The sequence below is a fragment of the Capronia epimyces genome, assembly GCF_000585565.1.
Source record: "Capronia epimyces CBS 606.96 chromosome Unknown aczIQ-supercont1.5, whole genome shotgun sequence".
NCBI classification, from domain to species: Eukaryota; Fungi; Ascomycota; class Eurotiomycetes; order Chaetothyriales; family Herpotrichiellaceae; genus Capronia; species Capronia epimyces.
The window spans coordinates 690,490-708,101 of NW_006912908.1; the positions used below are offsets into that span (position 1 = coordinate 690,490).

Consider the following 17,612-nt stretch of genomic DNA (forward strand, 5'->3'; position numbering starts at 1 on the left):
CAGGAAGAGGACAGAGGACAGGAAGAGGACAGAGGACAGGAAGAGGACAGAGGACAGGAAGAGGACAGAGGACAGGAAGAGGGCAGAAGACAAGCCCCAACTTGTCATGAAGACGCATCCATCATACCAGCCTGGGCCTGTTCTGTTCAGATTCTTTCATCATGGTGCATCCATCATACCAGCCTGAGCCTATTCATGTCGAGATTCATGTTCACGTCCACATGCACAGTAGTAAGTACAGTACGCACGTAAGGTAGGGAAGAGACAGTAAGGTAGGGAAAGAAGCGGGTGAGGATGCGACAGCTCAGCTCAGCGTAGCGTAGGATCTCGACGCCATCTGATCCCATCTCACCTCTATAGGTTGGTTGGTGTTGGTGTAAGTACCTTAGTAGTATCCGACCTGTCCCTAATATCAAAAGACAAGACAACAAGGTATCCTACCTCTCTGGGAGTGTGTGTGTGTGTGAGGCTCAGTTCAACCATGACATTAGTAGGTGATTTTGGGATGCAGTCTGGATCTGCATTTGGATGCACTGTCTGGATCTGTACATGAGTACTCCGTACACGATGCAGAGGTTTTGGGTGCCAGTGGCCCAAAGCCTTCATAAGCCATAATCCACAAGGCCAGGTCAAGCCCCCGTGAGACTTAAGATGATCCTGAACAAACACGAGACTCAAGATCACCCTGCAAGCCCACGCGAGACTCAAGATGACCCTGAACAAAGAGGACGGGGTTGGGTGATGGCTAGTTGACTAACTTCGCCATGAGGATTCGCTAACGTCAACGTCGCATTCATTACCTTATGGTCATGGTCGAAGCATGTCGTCTGTCTGTTTGTCTGTCTGTCTGGTAGGCTCTGAAGAGTACGGGGATATTGACTGGAAGCACAGCCTCCCTCCTCTCGTCTCTCCCCTCCCGCCTCCATGTCAGATGTATGCGAGTGTATGTTTATGTGTGAGAATCCAGGATCCAGGATGAGGGTGCAAGTGGGAGTGGGAGTGGGAGTGGGAGTGGGAGTGATGACTGTGTCTGCCATGGTGCTTCGAGCAATGCAAAAGTACAGATCCAGATCCGTAACATGGTAGTAGTTCAGCTGCAGTGATAAAGTACTGGTATGGTACCTAGGTAGTAGCACGTAGGTAATTCCTAGTTACGTAGTAGGTAATAGATAGTACTCCGTAGTATCTGTCGGCCGTAAGCACGCCCTGTGCTTGAGGTCGGGTTACAACAAGCTGACTCTGACTCTCTCTGACTTTGACTTTGAACTTCAGCTAATTGATAGGTGGATCATGGCCGCGCAGGGCGTGGCAGGGCTGAGGCAGTGAAGCGCTAAGCTACGTACCTAAGCTGGCGAGGATTCAAGACTCAGGAGGGGCAGGCGAGGGAAGCGGGAGGCGGGAGGGAGGCTTGGACTGGACTGGAATGGAATGGAATGTGGCATGGTGTTCTCGAAGCATGCCGCATTAGGAAAGGCCCGCGAGACGCTGAAGAGTCAGAGTCAGAGTCAGTCATCGTCCATCTGTGGCCTGCCATCCACTGCACTAGAGTATCCCATCCGTACTCCATCCCGTCCAGAGGAGTCATCAGCTCTTCCCGTGCTGACACTTCGTTTGGGCTAACTTGTGTAGGGAAGTGGTAGTCTGGAAGTAATCAACATCTACTCTGTACGTACGGAGTAGTATGTACGTACTCCGTAAGTTGAAATTTCTTTCGCATTTCCACTCGCAACTCCACTCAATTTTCAAACAAATTAATTGACTGTACCTACTCGGTGGCATCTAGACTATTATGTCCTAGTGGCAATCCATCGTCGCCGAGGCCTTAGCCTCAAGGCTCCAGCCTTTCCAACTGTCAACTGAACCACTCTGTCCGTATCCGTTGCGGACCCATACCTATGGAGTAACTGGAAACCGGGTAGTCCACATGCCCGAATCGGCCGGTGCTGCGAGGTTGTTGCAAAGCCTTGTCGAGGAAAAAAAACAGAAAAAAAAAAGGAATAGGGCACAGTTGATTGTGAAGAAGTCGAAGCGCAAGAGATGTAAGGTCAAGGCTAACTATGCCTATGCCTATGCCTATGCCTATGCCTGCTGCTTTTGTCTGATGTGGCCCTGGGCGTCCCAGCAACCGCGGACCAGCAGCTGAAGTACACGAATCACCCTGTGCTTCCACTGGCCTGCTTCAGGCTTCCCGAATCTCGTTTCTTCCCCGCTGTGGTGCCAGGGTCCGGCGGTTTTAGCCGTCGGTGCACAAACTGACTGTGAGTGTGTTGAATGTTCTCGCCTCCTGTTCGTGTCGCCGAACAGTGACCGCTCTTCTCAGGGTCCTCGTCCAGCACCGTCAACATCTTCGTCCATGTCCATGTTCACGCCCCCGTTCACACATCCATGCCGCCCGAGGCCGAATATACCCGAGAGACCTCCGCGACATACCTGGCCATGAGGGTGTCTTCGTCGCGAAAAGGAAGCGGGCGGAAGTGGCCACAGCTGAAACTCGTGTTTACAGGTCACGAGGATGGATTGCGGAGGATTGACATGGCATCTCGGCCGCCTGAGGCAAGTTTGAAAAGCCGAGCGCGACCGAGAATCGGACGAACAGGCCAGTTGCTCGGGCGGGGGAAGATGCACAGAGGAGAAAGTAGACTGCGGTGCACCATGCACCATGCACAATGGAATTAGCTGCATTACTGGACTGCATTAGAACCAATGCAGCCAATAAACGATGCAGTTGAGAACAGCACAAATCCAATGCACTTGGCGCAGCTGGGAGTATGCACATTATTGCCTCCGACGCCCGGTCGGTCGGTCGTTCGAAGATTGCTCCGAGTCCTTTTGTGCAATGTGCAGGTGGTGCAATTTTGGTCCGACTCCGTCTGAGCCTGAGCCAAGGTGCACTGGTGCACTGGTGGTGGCCAAGGTTCAGGTGGCCAGGGGTTCCCATCCCAATTATCCGTATCCGTACTCTGGGGGTCTCGTATTCGGCGTTTAGGCAAGACACGATACGGGGATACGGGATACGCTTTCGGCTTCGTTCGTACCACCGTCTGCAGTTAGTGCATACGAACACGACAGGTGGTGCGAGGCCGTCTCCACGGAGACGAACAACCCTCATCGTACTCGTATGATTGTTATGCCGTCTGGACAGAGAATCAGGGATTGGACTGAGGGACGCGTAAGGGAACCCCCTCGTGTCAGGCAACCGCCATTTGGATGCATCGCATGTGGCACAATCCAGCCAAAAGACAAAGACTCGCAAACTTCACCTGAACTGGCAGCGATCATCGATAAACGAGCTGGGGCTCCATATTCTGGAAATGCGACGGATCTGGAAATGATTCGACGGGGCATTGTTTGCGGGAGCAGGCAGTTGCTGGTAGGCACGGTGATAGCGGTGAATGAACACATTACAGGGAGAGTCAGCATTAAGACGACCTGAGGAACCCCTGGAGCTTGTCCTTCAGGGCTCAGCAGGCTTCTGTCAGGCTTCAACTAGCCGGTGTAAGCCCCCACGATCATCAGGACAAGCCAAACCCTAACGATACGCACCGCACATGCTGCGGTCGAGGCTGTGTCTCCTCGTTGCGAGCCATCGGTCGATCGATCGCGCAAGCAGCGTGGATTCGTGTGAGGGCTTCCATCTGCAACGGTCCAGTCCAGCCTGCAAAGCACTCCGTAGTGAGTCGAGTTCAAAACTGGCGATGGATACGCAGTGCTGTTTGGGAAAGTGCAGGATTACTTTGGATTAGCGAGCAGCGTGCAAGGTGGTAGCCAGGCACACCGCCCATGGTCATGGATGTAGGATAGCAACATCAGCCAGGTTAGAGTTCGATTGGCAGAGTTGCAATTCCAACGCATGGCTTACCAAGAGGCCCGGTCAGTCACAGGGATTCGTGGCTGTCATTGGTGCACGAGGAGAAAAGGGAAGTTGGGGATTTCTCAGCATCAGCGGGTGAAAGTTTCTGGCTAAGCAGCAAGAGTCATGCTTAGAACAGCCAGCAGCCAGCCGCCAGCAGTGGAGAAAGTAATCAGATGGGCTTGAGCTCCTAAGCAGAATCCTACCTAAATTCTAATGCTGACGAAGAGACGCTGGACAATTGGTGATATCACTGTACTGTCCATAGCAACAGCGTTGATGATGAGTCTTCTAGGAGCCCCTAATAGGCAAGTTACAGTGCTGCGTAGAGTGTGTACACTGGTACTGTGGTAAACTGTCCACTGTCCAGGCGCCGTTATGGCCGTAAGCCGCTGACTGAGCAACCAAGCCCCAGAACGGAGGTAACCAAGGCTCCGGCGGCGGTAAGGTTGGGTACTGCTAGGCAGGGACTGAACTCTCAGGCAGACGCGAAACGGCCGAAACGGGGGCCTTAGAAGCCCCGGGCCCTCGAGCTAGATGACGGCATGATCAATGAGGATTTCTCAGCCTGCCAGAGACTGACAGATGACTCGGTGACTGTGCTCGCCAGGGCGCCCCTACGCGGAGGAACGGTAAGGCCGAGCACACGTCTGTTCGCAGCGGCAGGCCCATGCTTTCTCACCCTGGTCGGCTCTCGGGTCCACACCTCTCCCTCACTCGGCTTTTACGCACGCCCGGCTCCATCTCTTACTCAGGCATCTCCATTCTGCAATAGCCTTCCCTGGGCTTAAACGCGAGTCCGATGCTCTGACCCATCCATGGTTCCGCTAACTCCATCCGCCCTACCTTTACAAAAAGAACCGGTCCACCCGCCTTCAGCCAGTCCCTCTTCCTCTTCCATCTTACAACAGTCCCGAACAAACACAGTCAACAACATACGAATACCTTCATGAGCACCTAGGACTTCCCTGTGACGGCACAGAAGCATCGCCCGTATAGCCACACCCACACTGAGACACCGAGACTTGAACGTCCACTGCAACAAAATGCCGTCCTCAATCAGCTTCTCCGCTGGAACAGCGACCGACACATCTAGCAACTCGATTTACAATCGTCCCCAAAAGAAACTCAAGATGAGCATCACCCAGACCTACTTCCTCGCCCACAGTGCCCGCGGCAAGCTCTCGAAAGAGGCTTCCCGGCCTGACCACGACCTGAGGCTCCTGGTCGGACACGCCAACATGCTTGACTCTCTCATGCTCGATCTGGCCACTGCCGAGCAGGAGCAAGAACGCTGGTTCAACAACATCGTCTCCGGATCATCCGCCGCCGACGAGACTGAGGAAGAGGAAGAGGAGGACGAGAGCCGACACGCACGCATTGAAACCATTGTGGAAGAGCCCGAGTTGGACTGGAAGGCTGAGGATGCCGACAGTACCGATGAGGAATCCGAGGACGAAGAGGAGAAGTCAGCCACCAACATCACCACCATTGAGTTGGACTCGGACATGGAGGAAGATGATGAGACCGATGGGGACCTCTCACTCACCCGAACTGCCTCTCGACATTCACCGCCTGAACTGAGTCTGGACACGGATTCGTCCGACTCGGATGACGACCACATGCCTCCTTCACCGCCCTCGAACTCGTTAGAGGTGCTGAGTGAAAAGCAACGGCAAGCCATAGCCACCACTTCCTACTACGATGCCAAAGACACGACCTCATTATCACCCGCCGACTCGGAAGCAATGGAGCAACAAGGCTTCTATCTTCCATCAAGGCAACAGCCGACCATAATCGCTGCCTATTAGAGCAGGTTGATTGACCGCCCTTGACGACATTTGAGCGAGTGATACCCGAGCGTTTCGAGCGAATCTGGCATCGACATTACAGGAAGAAGCATGGTATGGCGCATTTATTTACATTTTCCGTTTGATCCGTTTTGGAAACCGATCAGGGGAATCAAAAAGGAAATCCACCAGGTCTCAAGCATTCGACACGGGAACATCACCTCAGACATCGTTGCCGACCTGGTAGTCGTGGCTTCAGCCAGCACAGGAAAGCATTGAGTCGTGAGTGATGATTTCTATGGAGAATGCTTGCAGACACTGGAGATTGATTTCAAAATGACTCTACTCTATGTACTAAAGATAGTTCTCCCTCTGATGAAGAGGTTGAGACTCAAAAACATGATATCTCCAAACATGTATCTCACTCCAAACATGAGTCTGTTCTGATGAAGCTGTGAACATCGTGAAGCTGTCAACATCGTGAAGCCCTACACGGTAATACGGTAATCGGCGGATTTGTGCCTGGAGCCGATGCAATTTTTGCCCGATTCCCCACAGAAAACCCGATGGCCCGATGGGCTTAAGAGTGAGTCACGCTGATCATCGGCCGAGCTAGCACAAGTACGAGTAATAGCGAGGCCAAACCCACTAAGCAGGCTAAGCAGGGGTCTCCGCTCGGGCTCGGCATCGTAAAAAGGCGCTCGAGGGACGGAAGTGCGGCCTTGGGAGAAGCCGGACGGCCGAGAGAGCGAGCGAGCGCGTATGACTGTTGGGTTGGCTTGGTTTAGTATAGTTTGTTTGATTGGTTTGGTTTGGTTTATTTGATTTGGTTTGATTTGGTCTGGTTGATACGATTTGATTTGGTTGGTATGGTTTGATTCAATTTGACTATATACATGTACGGAGCACACAGTTAATTGTGTCCTGTGATGATTACCTTATTGGAGTTTCTTTCCCACGTTCCACTGGAGTGTTGGTGTTGGCGTGTTGGTTTGTCCAGTGTTCTGAGACCCTAGTATGCGTACTCCATACCTACTCTGTACAGTGTACGCTGCAATAATCTCCAATAGTATAATCACAACCATCAATCATCAATCTAATCCATTCATATTTTGACAAAGAAGAGTCTAGATTCCAGACTCTGACTCTGACTCTGGACTCTAGACTCGCTGCCAGGACGGTGGTACGATGTCTAGGCCAAATACAAATACGAATACTAGTCCTCGATTTATTTGGTTATTGGTTTATTGGTTTATTGGTTTGTGGTTTATTGGCCGCTCAGGGCAACCGGCCGGTCGTGCCGAGGTCCAGGCCAGGCCAGGCCAATACTGTGGACTTTGGGCTGGAGTAGGTTACCTAGATAACTCCGTCGTAATTTATCTCCGTCCATAACCCTAACCCTAACCCTAACCCTAGATTGTAGTCGTACCTAGGTCGTACCTCACCTGGTATTTTATTCATTGATGTACGGATACGGAGTACGATCCTATCATGGCTTTCAGTACGGAGTACGGAGTACTAATTCAGACTCTGTCGAAGTATTACGCCAATGCCAATACAATTCCATGCCAGTGCCTGATGGCCGTCATTGTCGTTGTCGATATTCGCTATATGCACTATTATCGTTGTGTTGTTCGTTGTTCGTTGTCACTCAGGCTGCACTATTATTGTGGACGGACGGCCGGACGGACGGACGGACGGATCGATAGTCGGCTGAAGGTCCAGCCTCGGGGCCGAGGGGTTCTAAGTTCGGACTTCAAACCACATGTCCTAACTACTACTGCTGTAGAGTAACCTACCCAGTTACGGTGTATGTATGCACGAACTGAAAGAGATGCGACGAAGGAAGATTCTGGTTTCTGGATACAGTGTCCGTATTCTGTAGTGTTTTGTATAGAGATCTCTACCAAAGACGGAAGAGTCTGGCTTGCGCGTGGCAGCTGCACTATATTACTGCATTACTTACTACATTACTGGGCCAGAGTATGCTGGAGGCTGGATGCTGGAGGCTGGATGCTGGAGGCTGGATGCTGGATGCTGGATTCTGGGTTCTGCCACTCTTCTACTGGTAAGTACGAAGTACTAATGTAAGTACGTACTTGCAAGCCATGATTGTGTGTGTGTGTGTGTGTGTGTGTGTGTGTGTGTGTGTGTGTGTGTGTGTGTGTGTGTGTGTGTGTGTGTGTGTGTGTGTGTGGCTCGTTGGCGGGGGACATCTAAGTATAGAGCAGTACTGCCCAGCAAGGCACGTATCTCAGGTATGATGTGTCGAGTGTCCAGGCGACCACATCCAATCATTGTTCGAATCCTAGACGAGAGTCAAGAGTCAGACTCGGTGAGGAAGTATAATCAGAGTATAGGCAGTAGTAATCAACTCCTGATCAATTACGAACTACATATCCGTATACTCTGGACGAACATACATCATACATCATACACATAGTAAATACTACGTGCCGTATAGCAATTACTAGTGACAGTGGCAGCACCCAGTGGTCAGGTAGTGAAGTAGACTCTTTATCCTTCATCTTTCGCCCGAAGTCATAGGTCTGTCCGAGAACGTCGATTGGAAGCATAGGAAGGAAAGCAAAGCCAAAGTCTTATTTAATACCACCATTGCTGGCACCGGCACCAGTCATCCTTATGGCGGTGAAATCAACGACTAGGGAATAATGTGTAAGGGTGAAATCAGCCACCTGGTATGTGTAGGGCACCGGTCAGTACCAATGAGGCTGCACACTGCACACATGCCCAAAGCAATAACAATATCCGTACTCTGTACAAGTACTCCGTACTCAAACACTCTACCAGACTGATATTATTGAGCATCGACGTGGGTGTTATCTATGTCTCCCAGTATCGCACCATAGTGTGCACCAGTGTGCATCCTCGCTTCCATAGACGCCCATTCCTCGTTATTTACATAATTGCAAAGAGCTCCAGAGCACCTAACATCCACTGCCTTGAATCTAACACTCCTCGCGAGGGTCAACTTGTCGAGGCCAGAAAGGAAAGCTAAACTTGAAGTCGAAAGAAACAAGCCCAAGCACAAAAGCGCTCAACTGTACGGGAAGATATCGTTGCCGTGATGCCAATATTCCCTCACTATGTTCCAAGCAGCCATGACAGCCATGACTTCGGTTGCTGGTTGGCATTGGTAGGATTGGCCACCGGTTGAGATTGGCAGGATTGGCAGGATTGCCCACCAGCTGAGCACAAGGCGGCAGAAGTTACTCAAAAACCCGCGCCACCGCAGAAGCCCTTCAGCAGAAGCGCTTCATCAATTACAAGGCAATACCAGGCCCCGGTCCAAGTTTGGATGGTCCAGCAGGAGAGGTGCGTCGATCCTGGAAATTGCTAGCCGAGTTGCTTCGTCGTCGATTCACCACAGCCATTGGCGCAGGTCCTCTACCTCCGTACGGATCTGGTGACATGCTGCGCTTTGCATGTGATCGAGGTCCCGGGGACAATGGTCGAGGAGCTTGGTTGAAGTGGCCAGGACTCATGGGTCTTGCAACGAGAGGCATGGGACTCCTGGCACCGGCAGGGCTCATTGATCTTGCACCAGCTGTCACCGGGCTCTGAGGAGGCATACCAGGTCGCGGGCCGTTAAAGTTGGGGCCGTTCCGGCCGGGCGGGCCACCGGCTGGTGACATGGGTCGGGACATTGGACCTTGCCCTGGAGGGGGTGGACGAGCATACTGGTTCAGGTGAGATGGTTTTGGCTTGGACGGTTTGGCTGCAAGGCAAGTTCTCGGGACGACGCCTTGCTGAGAGCGGTCAAGTCGGATACAGAGAGCCTGAAAACAAGGTAAGCTAGTGTACATTTCATGCATATCAGTGTCACCTACCCATCCATCATCATATTCGTGCAGTAAGCGAACGAGTTGGCCATTTTTCAATTCGAGTTCATCGTCCATGGAAGGCTTGAAGTCCATCAAGACGCGGTAGACGTTGCCGGACGGTGGCTCAGCGCCCTCTGCAACCGGAGCTGGCTGGACCGGTGTTGAAGGAGCTGTGGATGAACTTTGTCGCCGGACCGACTCAACTGGTGCAGCTACAGCTGATGGGACGACAGCCGGACTAACTGCTGCGGATGGTTCAGGGCCTTTTGCGACGTCTGGGCTAGATGGCTTGGGCTGAGTTCCAGCAACAACCGCGGTAGCAGCAGAAGCAGCCATGGCGGCCGCGGCCGCTTCAGCAAGTGGAGCGACCGGGGCAGGTCTGGCAACAGCTGGGGCGACAACAACCGGTTGGGGAGCTTGGATCGGCTTCTCAGGGTCGGCGAAAGGATTCTGAGGGTCGGCGAATGGGTTGCTGGGGTTCTGGTCTTGAGACAGCTTAGGAGTAGGGCTTGGACCGCGCGGTTGAGGGGATGGAGTCAAGTTTCGAGATGGAGCAGCTCGTGACTCCCCGATTGTGTTCAAAAGGTTGCCGTTGCTAAGTCTACCCTTCGAGGCGTTGCCCATGAATTCTGGCATCATTCGTGACACAGGCCGCAGGCTCAGTCGTGGAGCGGCAGTACTGGAGACCGTTGGACTCCTGTTGACCATCTCGGTAGCAGCACCGGCACCAGCGCCGTAGGTGGATTTTTCATTGTCTTTGTTCGCTTGAGCTTCACGTGCTTTCCTCTTCTTTCCAAGAAGCCAGAGCAAGAAAACAGCGAAAAGACCGACGACTGCAATAACACCAATGGCGATGCCGGCTTTCGCGCCGGTAGACATTCCACCACTGGATGAGCCTGACTTGTCTGACGAGGAGCCCGCAGTGGCAGAAGCAGGGGCAACAGACCCTCCAGCAGTGTTGCTGCCGGAAAGGCCCGAGGATGTGGTAAAGGCATTCAGGGAGGTGGTCGCCGGTGAGATGAGACTGCTCGCCGAAGTAGACGAGTCCTGGGCAAATACAGTTTCGGTTGGAGCGGTGGAGAATTCGAGTGTTGGCGATGTCGATGCCGCACTGGCTGCCTCTGTCTCACTGGCCTGCGCCGATGCATCTGTGAGTGTTGTAAAGCCCCCAATAACGCCAGTGAAGGTAGGCGACGCCGTTACATAGACGACGGAATAGACGGTGCCTCCGACCACACTTACGCCCTCCTGCCGTCTTGCCAACTCGGCCATTCTCTCGTGGAAGAATTCGTGTGCGTGTGCGTGTGCGTGAGCCATATTGTGTTCTTGATTATCGGATCTCAGATCTCTTCAAGCGGCCCGTATGGTGCCAAATGGATGTTTCTTGCCGTCACCGATGAAGAGGGAGTTGTTTTCGATCTCCGGGGGACAAGCTGATAAAGGCACAAGAGGCGTTGCAGCGCCGCTGATGATTGTGATTGTGATTCTGACTGCGAATTGAATAGCTTTGAGTCAGGTGTTAAAGAGAGTCGGGTCGGGTGATAAGGAGAGACTGGGTATTGTCGATTAAGGAGGGGCGACAATACGACTCGTGAATTGAATTGAATGAATAGAGGAACAAAAGTTGAAAGAAGCGCTACACAGTCCGATGGGCTGTGCGAAACACGCAGAGCAAAACCGGGCAAAGGCGCGGAGCTGAAGAATTGAAGTGCGTTGCAATTAGTTATTTCAGTTAACTGACGCGGCGCTGGGGGAAGTGGTTTGATGGACGCATTTCAGTGTTGGACGAGACGCAGTTGCAAGAGATTCGAGAAGCGAGAAGCGGAGCCGGGGTGGGCAACGGGAATTGACGGTGGATTCAAGTCAGGCAGCTAACAGGCAGCTAACAGGCGGGAGGAGGAGGAAGGCAGCACCTAAGAAGCCTAAGCAGCCAGGGTTGGGCGCCGCTGATTGGGGTTCCTGGATTAGAAGCAAGCCACTACGGCGCCTAGGCCTGGAACGGGTTTGGCGGGCGAGGTACCTGCAGCATTTAGTGAGATTGCGCCGAAGATGGCAGCAGTGACATTCGATCGCGATGACCATGTTACAGTCATTAATGACCTTCACCACTCGGGGTCTGGAGTCTGCACAGTGGACAGTGGACAGTCGACAGTCGACACATATGAGCCATCCGACGAGATACATGACAGACAGATGGTGATCGTTGGTGAGACCTGTTCGTTATATGGATATCAGATGCCTGTTCAATTTGCCTCGGAGGCCGTGATGCATCGGACTTAGCCTCCTAAGCCCTGCGACAAGCCGTCATAAGCACAACTCCTACTAGGGACCTAATGAGTCCCATGGTGCCTGGATAAATCAAAATAATAGTGATTCAGGGGTTAATTATTACCTAGTAGGTGCCCAGGTATTATTATTGCATGCCTGCGCCCATCCATCCATGGTCTCACTTCAGATTCGCCAACACACCATCATCCTCGATGTACCGGCACCCTGTGCTCGGCGTACTACATCGTAGTGGTTGCAAGAAGCTCGCCTCTTTAACTTGGCAGACAGTTTGACAAGCATCATTATTTTCAATAATCATAACCATGGGGTGCATGGCTTAACGGAGATCGGCTGCCTGTTGGCTGTCTCGACCACCAATTCCCTGTCACCACAAGATTGCAGATTGCGGGTTGCGCTCTTTCACAATCGCCATCCACTCGCTTTCCGCCTTCGTCCCACACTCTTGTGTACCAATCTATCCAAATCATCCACTGATGTCGCGTTTTTCGCCTGCTGCTGACCTTCATCTGTCATTTGAGCTTGTGCACGCTCTCGTGCTGGTTGTTTTTCCGCTCATGAGGTGTCCACGTCCTTCCTTCTTCCTACCGATCTCCGATTGTCCTAATGACTGGTTGAGGGCTGGGAGGTCATGACCGGAAAGAAGGAGGACTGACTGTGATGCACCCAAGAAGCTGTTTCTGCTTTGAACTCCGGAAAATGGCGGCAGTGTTCAGAAAATACCTCACAAAAAAAGACCAGGAAATTTCTCTGGCCTGTCGGCTGTCAGAAGCAGGCTTCCTAAGCTGTCACTCAGCGCTTGGAATGATGGCATTTTATTCTTTGCGAATTGCCTCCCTTCCACAGCCAAAATCTACCATTGTGCAACTATACGAGGCTCGGTAATGACAAAGGCTCAAGAGGACAAATTTGACAGGACGAGTCCCGCTGCTATCCCACTGCTTGCTAGTTCGCTGCGTAGGCAATACCTCCCATCTACTCTGTATAGCTTTCATCTTATGATTTGAGAAGCGAGTTCATGCTCCAGGGCTTGCTTAGCAGTCAGCCTCCAAGTGGACTCATAGCAAACAGTCTTGCTGACAAAATCGATAGCTTGTCCTGTAGCACCCAGAAGGATATCTTTCCAAGGTTTGGCAGGGAAGGCCTGGAATCGCATTTTGCCCCAGTCAGGATATTTCCTAGCTGACGGCCACCCATGGTCATCTGGTGTGCCAAGCGTGGTGAAGATGGACTTGATCAACCCAAGTTCACTTCCCACGGGCCCTGCATCAAAGATGGGCTCGTGGCCCTCCCTGACAATCTCTGCCACAACACATCCTGCTGCCCACATGTCCAATGAGGTGTCGTATGATCGATCACCGAACAGCAGTTCGGGTGGTCTATAGCAGGTTGTGCCGACGTCGGTAATTTTGGCGTCTGCTGCTTCGGAATCTTTGTCGTCTGGCGACCACGCAATCCCAAAGTCTGCCAGGTAGACGGGACCGTTCATTGTCTTAAGCAGGATGTTAGACGGCTTCACATCTCTGTGAATGATACCTAGAGCATGAATATGTTCTAAAGCCTTGAAGAGCCCAAGCACGATCATGCTGGCCTGCGCTTTGTCCAGGCTTCCCGACCGGAGAAGATTCTCCAAATCCTGCCGAAGAAATGGGAAGACGAGAACAAACCGACCGCCAGACTCGCGAATTGTCTCCAAGAGCGGGACGACATGAGTGTGACGAGCCTTGACGAGCAGTCGAGCCTCTCTTTCAGAATGGTGTGGTGGTTTCATCATCGCTGGATACGTGACCTTGAGCGCCACAATCTTTACGGCTGCCATGCTGTCCTTGGCCTGCGCCTTGAAGATGGTAGACGTCTGGCCAGCAGCGTGAAATGTGGCATATTGATAACCTCCAATGCTGGGCCCTTCAGTATTCAATATCTCAGGCCCCTCGGGCTGCTCATGTTGCTCCGGACTGTCTGACGGAGGCCCTTGCAGGCCCGTGATCGCTTCTTTGATGGCGTTCTGATACTCATCCTGTAATGGTCAATAGGCATTCCGCGGTTCTGTCTCAGGGCACCGTACAGGTGAAGAAGCGGCCTTGAGGATTTCGTCTTCGACCTCTCTAGCTGCCTTGCGAGCCTCATTTGCCTCTTGGCCGGCAGATAGGAATACATTCATCCTGTAAGAAATCAATATCCACATGAAGTAGTACTGGCTCTTCTGCCTCCTCACAGTGACACTATGTTGCTCAGTCTATCGGCGAAGCTGATGTCAACTGGCATCTTGATCGATTCTGCCGATTACTTATCGGTCAGAGTGTGTTCAGGCCACATATGTCTTGTGCTTTTAACGTTGATTCAATGTCAGGATCTGGTTATTAGCGTTAACACCGGCAGCAAGTGAACACATGGTGGGCAAGAATTTCATCTCATCATCTGGTCAGCATCTTGAATCAGACAAGACCACCGGCAGAGACTGAAATTGGATTGACGCTCCGCACGAAACGAAAGCGCGCATGTCTCAGGTACCGGCACCGAAGGGAAACATACTGCCTATCCGCCTATATACTCCACCGAAATCCTTCCCCTGAGCCCGATGCTGCACCGTAACTTTAGGTAATCCAATATCCGGACTGGACCGACAACAAGACTCGATGCATCTTCGATTGTTTGCGACGAGTTCGGCCACGCCATTTTGTCCCACATGCTCTGACAATCTAATCAACTCTTATTAGAGCTTGAAGGACACCTGGGCGACCTTCAGCATGGAGTTCTCACGAACAGAGTATCCAACTCTCCTGGTCTGGCTTTTCTACCACCACCCGCAGGCTCCGAATCTCCAACTGACTCTCAATTGCGCCAGGCCTCATTGCAACCGGAGCAAGCCATAACGCTGCTCAACGATCGCGTCTCTATCATCTCAAAGATCAACAACGATATCGCCGACTGGCTCCAGGTCAGCCTATCTGGTCGGGGTTCGCAACGGCATCCACTAACCTCACATTAGGAACGTCGAAAAGTCGAAGAAGCATATGTCGCGGGACTGCGGAAGCTTGCGCGCAGGCCACAACAAGATGGGGCCGCAGCCCTTGGGTACGGCTATACCTCCTGTACCGTGATCTTGTACTGAAGTGTGCAGTATTTTCCAGACGCCATGGCAGCGCATCGTTTCCGGCACGGAGAACCTGGCCGCCTCGCACGAAACACTCGCGGCCAAGATTGAAAGCGACGTCGAGAAACCGTTGAGGAGTTTTGGCTCCCGAAACAAAGAAATGCAGGCGCTTGTGTCAACCCAGGGCAATCTGAACGCCATCGCCAAAGAGCTGATTCATGCCCAGAAAAGGGCTGCAAAAGGTGGCAGGAGAACTGATACCGCAAGCTCTGCAGTGGAGGACGCATCGCGTCAGTGGGAGTCACAGGCGCCCTACGTTTTTGAGCAGCTTCAAGCATTGGATGAGACGAGAATCAACCACTTGAGAGACGTCCTTACACAGTTTCAGACCCACGAAGTGGACGCTATTGAAAAGAACAGACTGAGTGCGGAGTCCTGTCTGAACGCACTCCTCAACCTCGAAACTGCAGATGAGATCAAGGCCTTCGCCACAAGGAACGACCGGGAGAGCAGCAGTACTATGAGAAGACGCAGCTCTGCGGCAACCAGTGCAAGACCTCCCAGCTCTCAGATCCGTTCTCCACCAACACCACCTCCGCCGCGACATGCAGACGACAGACATAGCCAGCGTTCCAACTCTGTTGCGGCACAGGACATAGCGACTCCACGTAAGTCCATACGAGAGACTCATTAAATAGTCTAACCATTCTATAGTTCCTGATACAACTCCACACAAAGAGAAGCACAGGCTGGGTGGTCTCAAACGTCTCGGTACAGTCATGGGCCGAAGAAAGAGTGTGGTGCCTCCAATCCCTCCGCAATCAACAGAGGAAAAGAGGAGGACAAGGTCCTTCGCCCCGTTTAGACGGGGGAATTCCTCTCGGAGTTTCCAGGACTTGGAAGAGACAGGAGAAGACCTGGCTCCAAGTATATCCCGGGGTGAGCGACCGGCATCATCAATTTCGCACGACAGGCGGGGCGACCTACCTATCAGACACGAGCTGCCAATCCACGCTGAGCCGGAATCGCTGATTCCCACTCCTAACGGTGTAGAACCGTCTCAAGCTCATCTGGAATCGAATGCGGAGGTTCCTCCTAGTCAACCAGCACTGCTCGACGCAGGGGGCTCGCCATGGACCCAAGTTCCCCCATCTCAGTCCTCTTCGGTACAACAACCTTCCTCGCCAACTCCAAGATCTCCAATCCAGACACAGCCAGATTCGTCTGTCCCGCATATTGCTGTGGATGATTCGGCACGCAATTTCAAGATTCGGGACGAGCCAATACAAGAAGACGAAAGCGAGGCTCAACTCGCCATGAATAACATGGCCAACCAGCTCAGAACCCAAGCGCAGAATTCAGGTCTCAATCGGGTCCAAGGCAGCGTGAGGGGCCGACGAGATGTTCGAAACACCATATATGTGCCCAGTCACACCGACACTTTTGGAACTCCGTCTTCTGCTCCACGCGCCGGCCCACCTGTTTCCATCCCGCCGGGCCCCGGTTCGCCCGACAATGTCCTTGCTTCCCCCATACAACGGGCACCTGCCCCTGCTATACTTCATGAGGAGCATGGCGTAGGCTCCGACACGACTTCCATCCATTCTTCGCAAAGTCTTGTTGGTCCAAGTCAACATGTTGACGTTCATGAACCGGGTCTCAACGCCTCGGTGGTTGAAACTGTCCATTCATGGTTCACCGAAGCAGGCATCAGCAAGTCTTTTGTGCTTGGCGAAGTGGCTTTTGCCTACAACGCTTCCGTCTCTTCTGACACTGAACACGAAATCGTCAGATTACAGCACTTCGAGCGGCTGGACAAGATTGCTGCGAATCCGATCTTCCTGACACATATCAAGCCCCCTGGTGAATCATTAGCAGAGGAACAAGCCGGTTCATACACTATATCGACGCATCCGATTCGGAGACCGACCCCAATGATTGGCCTCAAATACCAGCTGCACCTTGAAGAGAGCAATCTTGCACAATACAGCCCGATCTTAATCACTCCAGCCTGGCAGGTTGTTGAAGGGCAGGCCAGTGCCATTGTCTTGTACAGTCTCAATCCTGTTTTCGGAGGCGACTCGTTGACCCTCAAGAATGTGATTATCACTGTCAATCTAAATACCTCGGGCGAAGGGACCGGCAAAGCAGCTTCGGCCATGATGGCGCCAACGCAAGGCGCAACGTTCCGCCGCAAAGCGTCAGCCGTGGTATGGCGCTTCAACGAACTCACCATCAAACCCGAACAGGAGAGGCTGTTGATCCGGTTCATGACGCAAGGCGGCATGCCGAAGAAGGGGACGGTCGAATTGAAGTTCGAGATTCCCGGGCGGACGGCCAGTGGGATCGGAATTGAGAAGCTGCTCGCCGGAGGAGACAAAGACACGGAGAAGGATGCCACTGATCCGTTCGCCGATGATACCGGGGACGGCAGCGCCCGGGGGAGCGCAGAGGAGAGACGATGGGAGGTTGTCCCGACCACGACAAAGCTGGTCAGTGGACGATACACTGCTAGCTGAGTCCCTTTTTCCTTTTGGGGGGAGAAGATGCAGAGAAGAGGCAGGACGATTCTACGAGTGCGCTCGCTGTACAGACTTGGATTTCGACAGACCAGAAATGTGTAGGAGATGGATAGAGGGTGTGGCATCGGAGATTAGTAGGAGCTGGTGGGAGCTCCGTCGCTACAGGATACTCGATCAGTCCTCCCCTTGCCTTTTGCCTTTTGCTTTTGCCTTGATTGCGATGGT

General features: G+C 52.6%; 4 protein-coding genes across 4 annotated transcripts; 2 read left to right on the forward strand and 2 right to left on the reverse strand.

The window, feature by feature from the left end:
• Positions 1–4,896: 4,896 nt before the first annotated feature.
• Positions 4,897–5,661, forward strand: A1O3_06188 (uncharacterized protein; the record flags this gene model as incomplete). Its single annotated transcript, XM_007736308.1, has 1 exon — positions 4,897–5,661. The coding sequence occupies one exon, from the start codon at positions 4,897–4,899 to the stop codon at positions 5,659–5,661; it is 765 nt and encodes a 254-aa protein (XP_007734498.1).
• A 3,263-nt stretch (positions 5,662–8,924) lies between these two features.
• A1O3_06189 (uncharacterized protein) lies at positions 8,925–10,757 on the reverse strand (the record flags this gene model as incomplete). Its single annotated transcript, XM_007736309.1, has 2 exons — positions 8,925–9,440; positions 9,492–10,757. 2 exons carry the CDS (start codon positions 10,755–10,757, stop codon positions 8,925–8,927), a joined length of 1,782 nt encoding a protein of 593 aa, XP_007734499.1.
• Positions 10,758–12,762: 2,005 nt separating this feature from the next.
• A1O3_06190 (CMGC/CDK protein kinase) lies at positions 12,763–13,932 on the reverse strand (the record flags this gene model as incomplete). The annotated part of the gene is made up of 2 exons (XM_007736310.1): positions 12,763–13,788; positions 13,837–13,932. The coding sequence occupies 2 exons, from the start codon at positions 13,930–13,932 to the stop codon at positions 12,763–12,765; spliced, it is 1,122 nt and encodes a 373-aa protein (XP_007734500.1).
• Positions 13,933–14,518: 586 nt separating this feature from the next.
• Positions 14,519–17,384, forward strand: A1O3_06191 (uncharacterized protein; the record flags this gene model as incomplete). Its single annotated transcript, XM_007736311.1, has 5 exons — positions 14,519–14,554; positions 14,617–14,709; positions 14,761–14,846; positions 14,893–15,505; positions 15,564–17,384. The coding sequence occupies 5 exons, from the start codon at positions 14,519–14,521 to the stop codon at positions 17,382–17,384; spliced, it is 2,649 nt and encodes an 882-aa protein (XP_007734501.1).
• Positions 17,385–17,612: the final 228 nt, after the last annotated feature.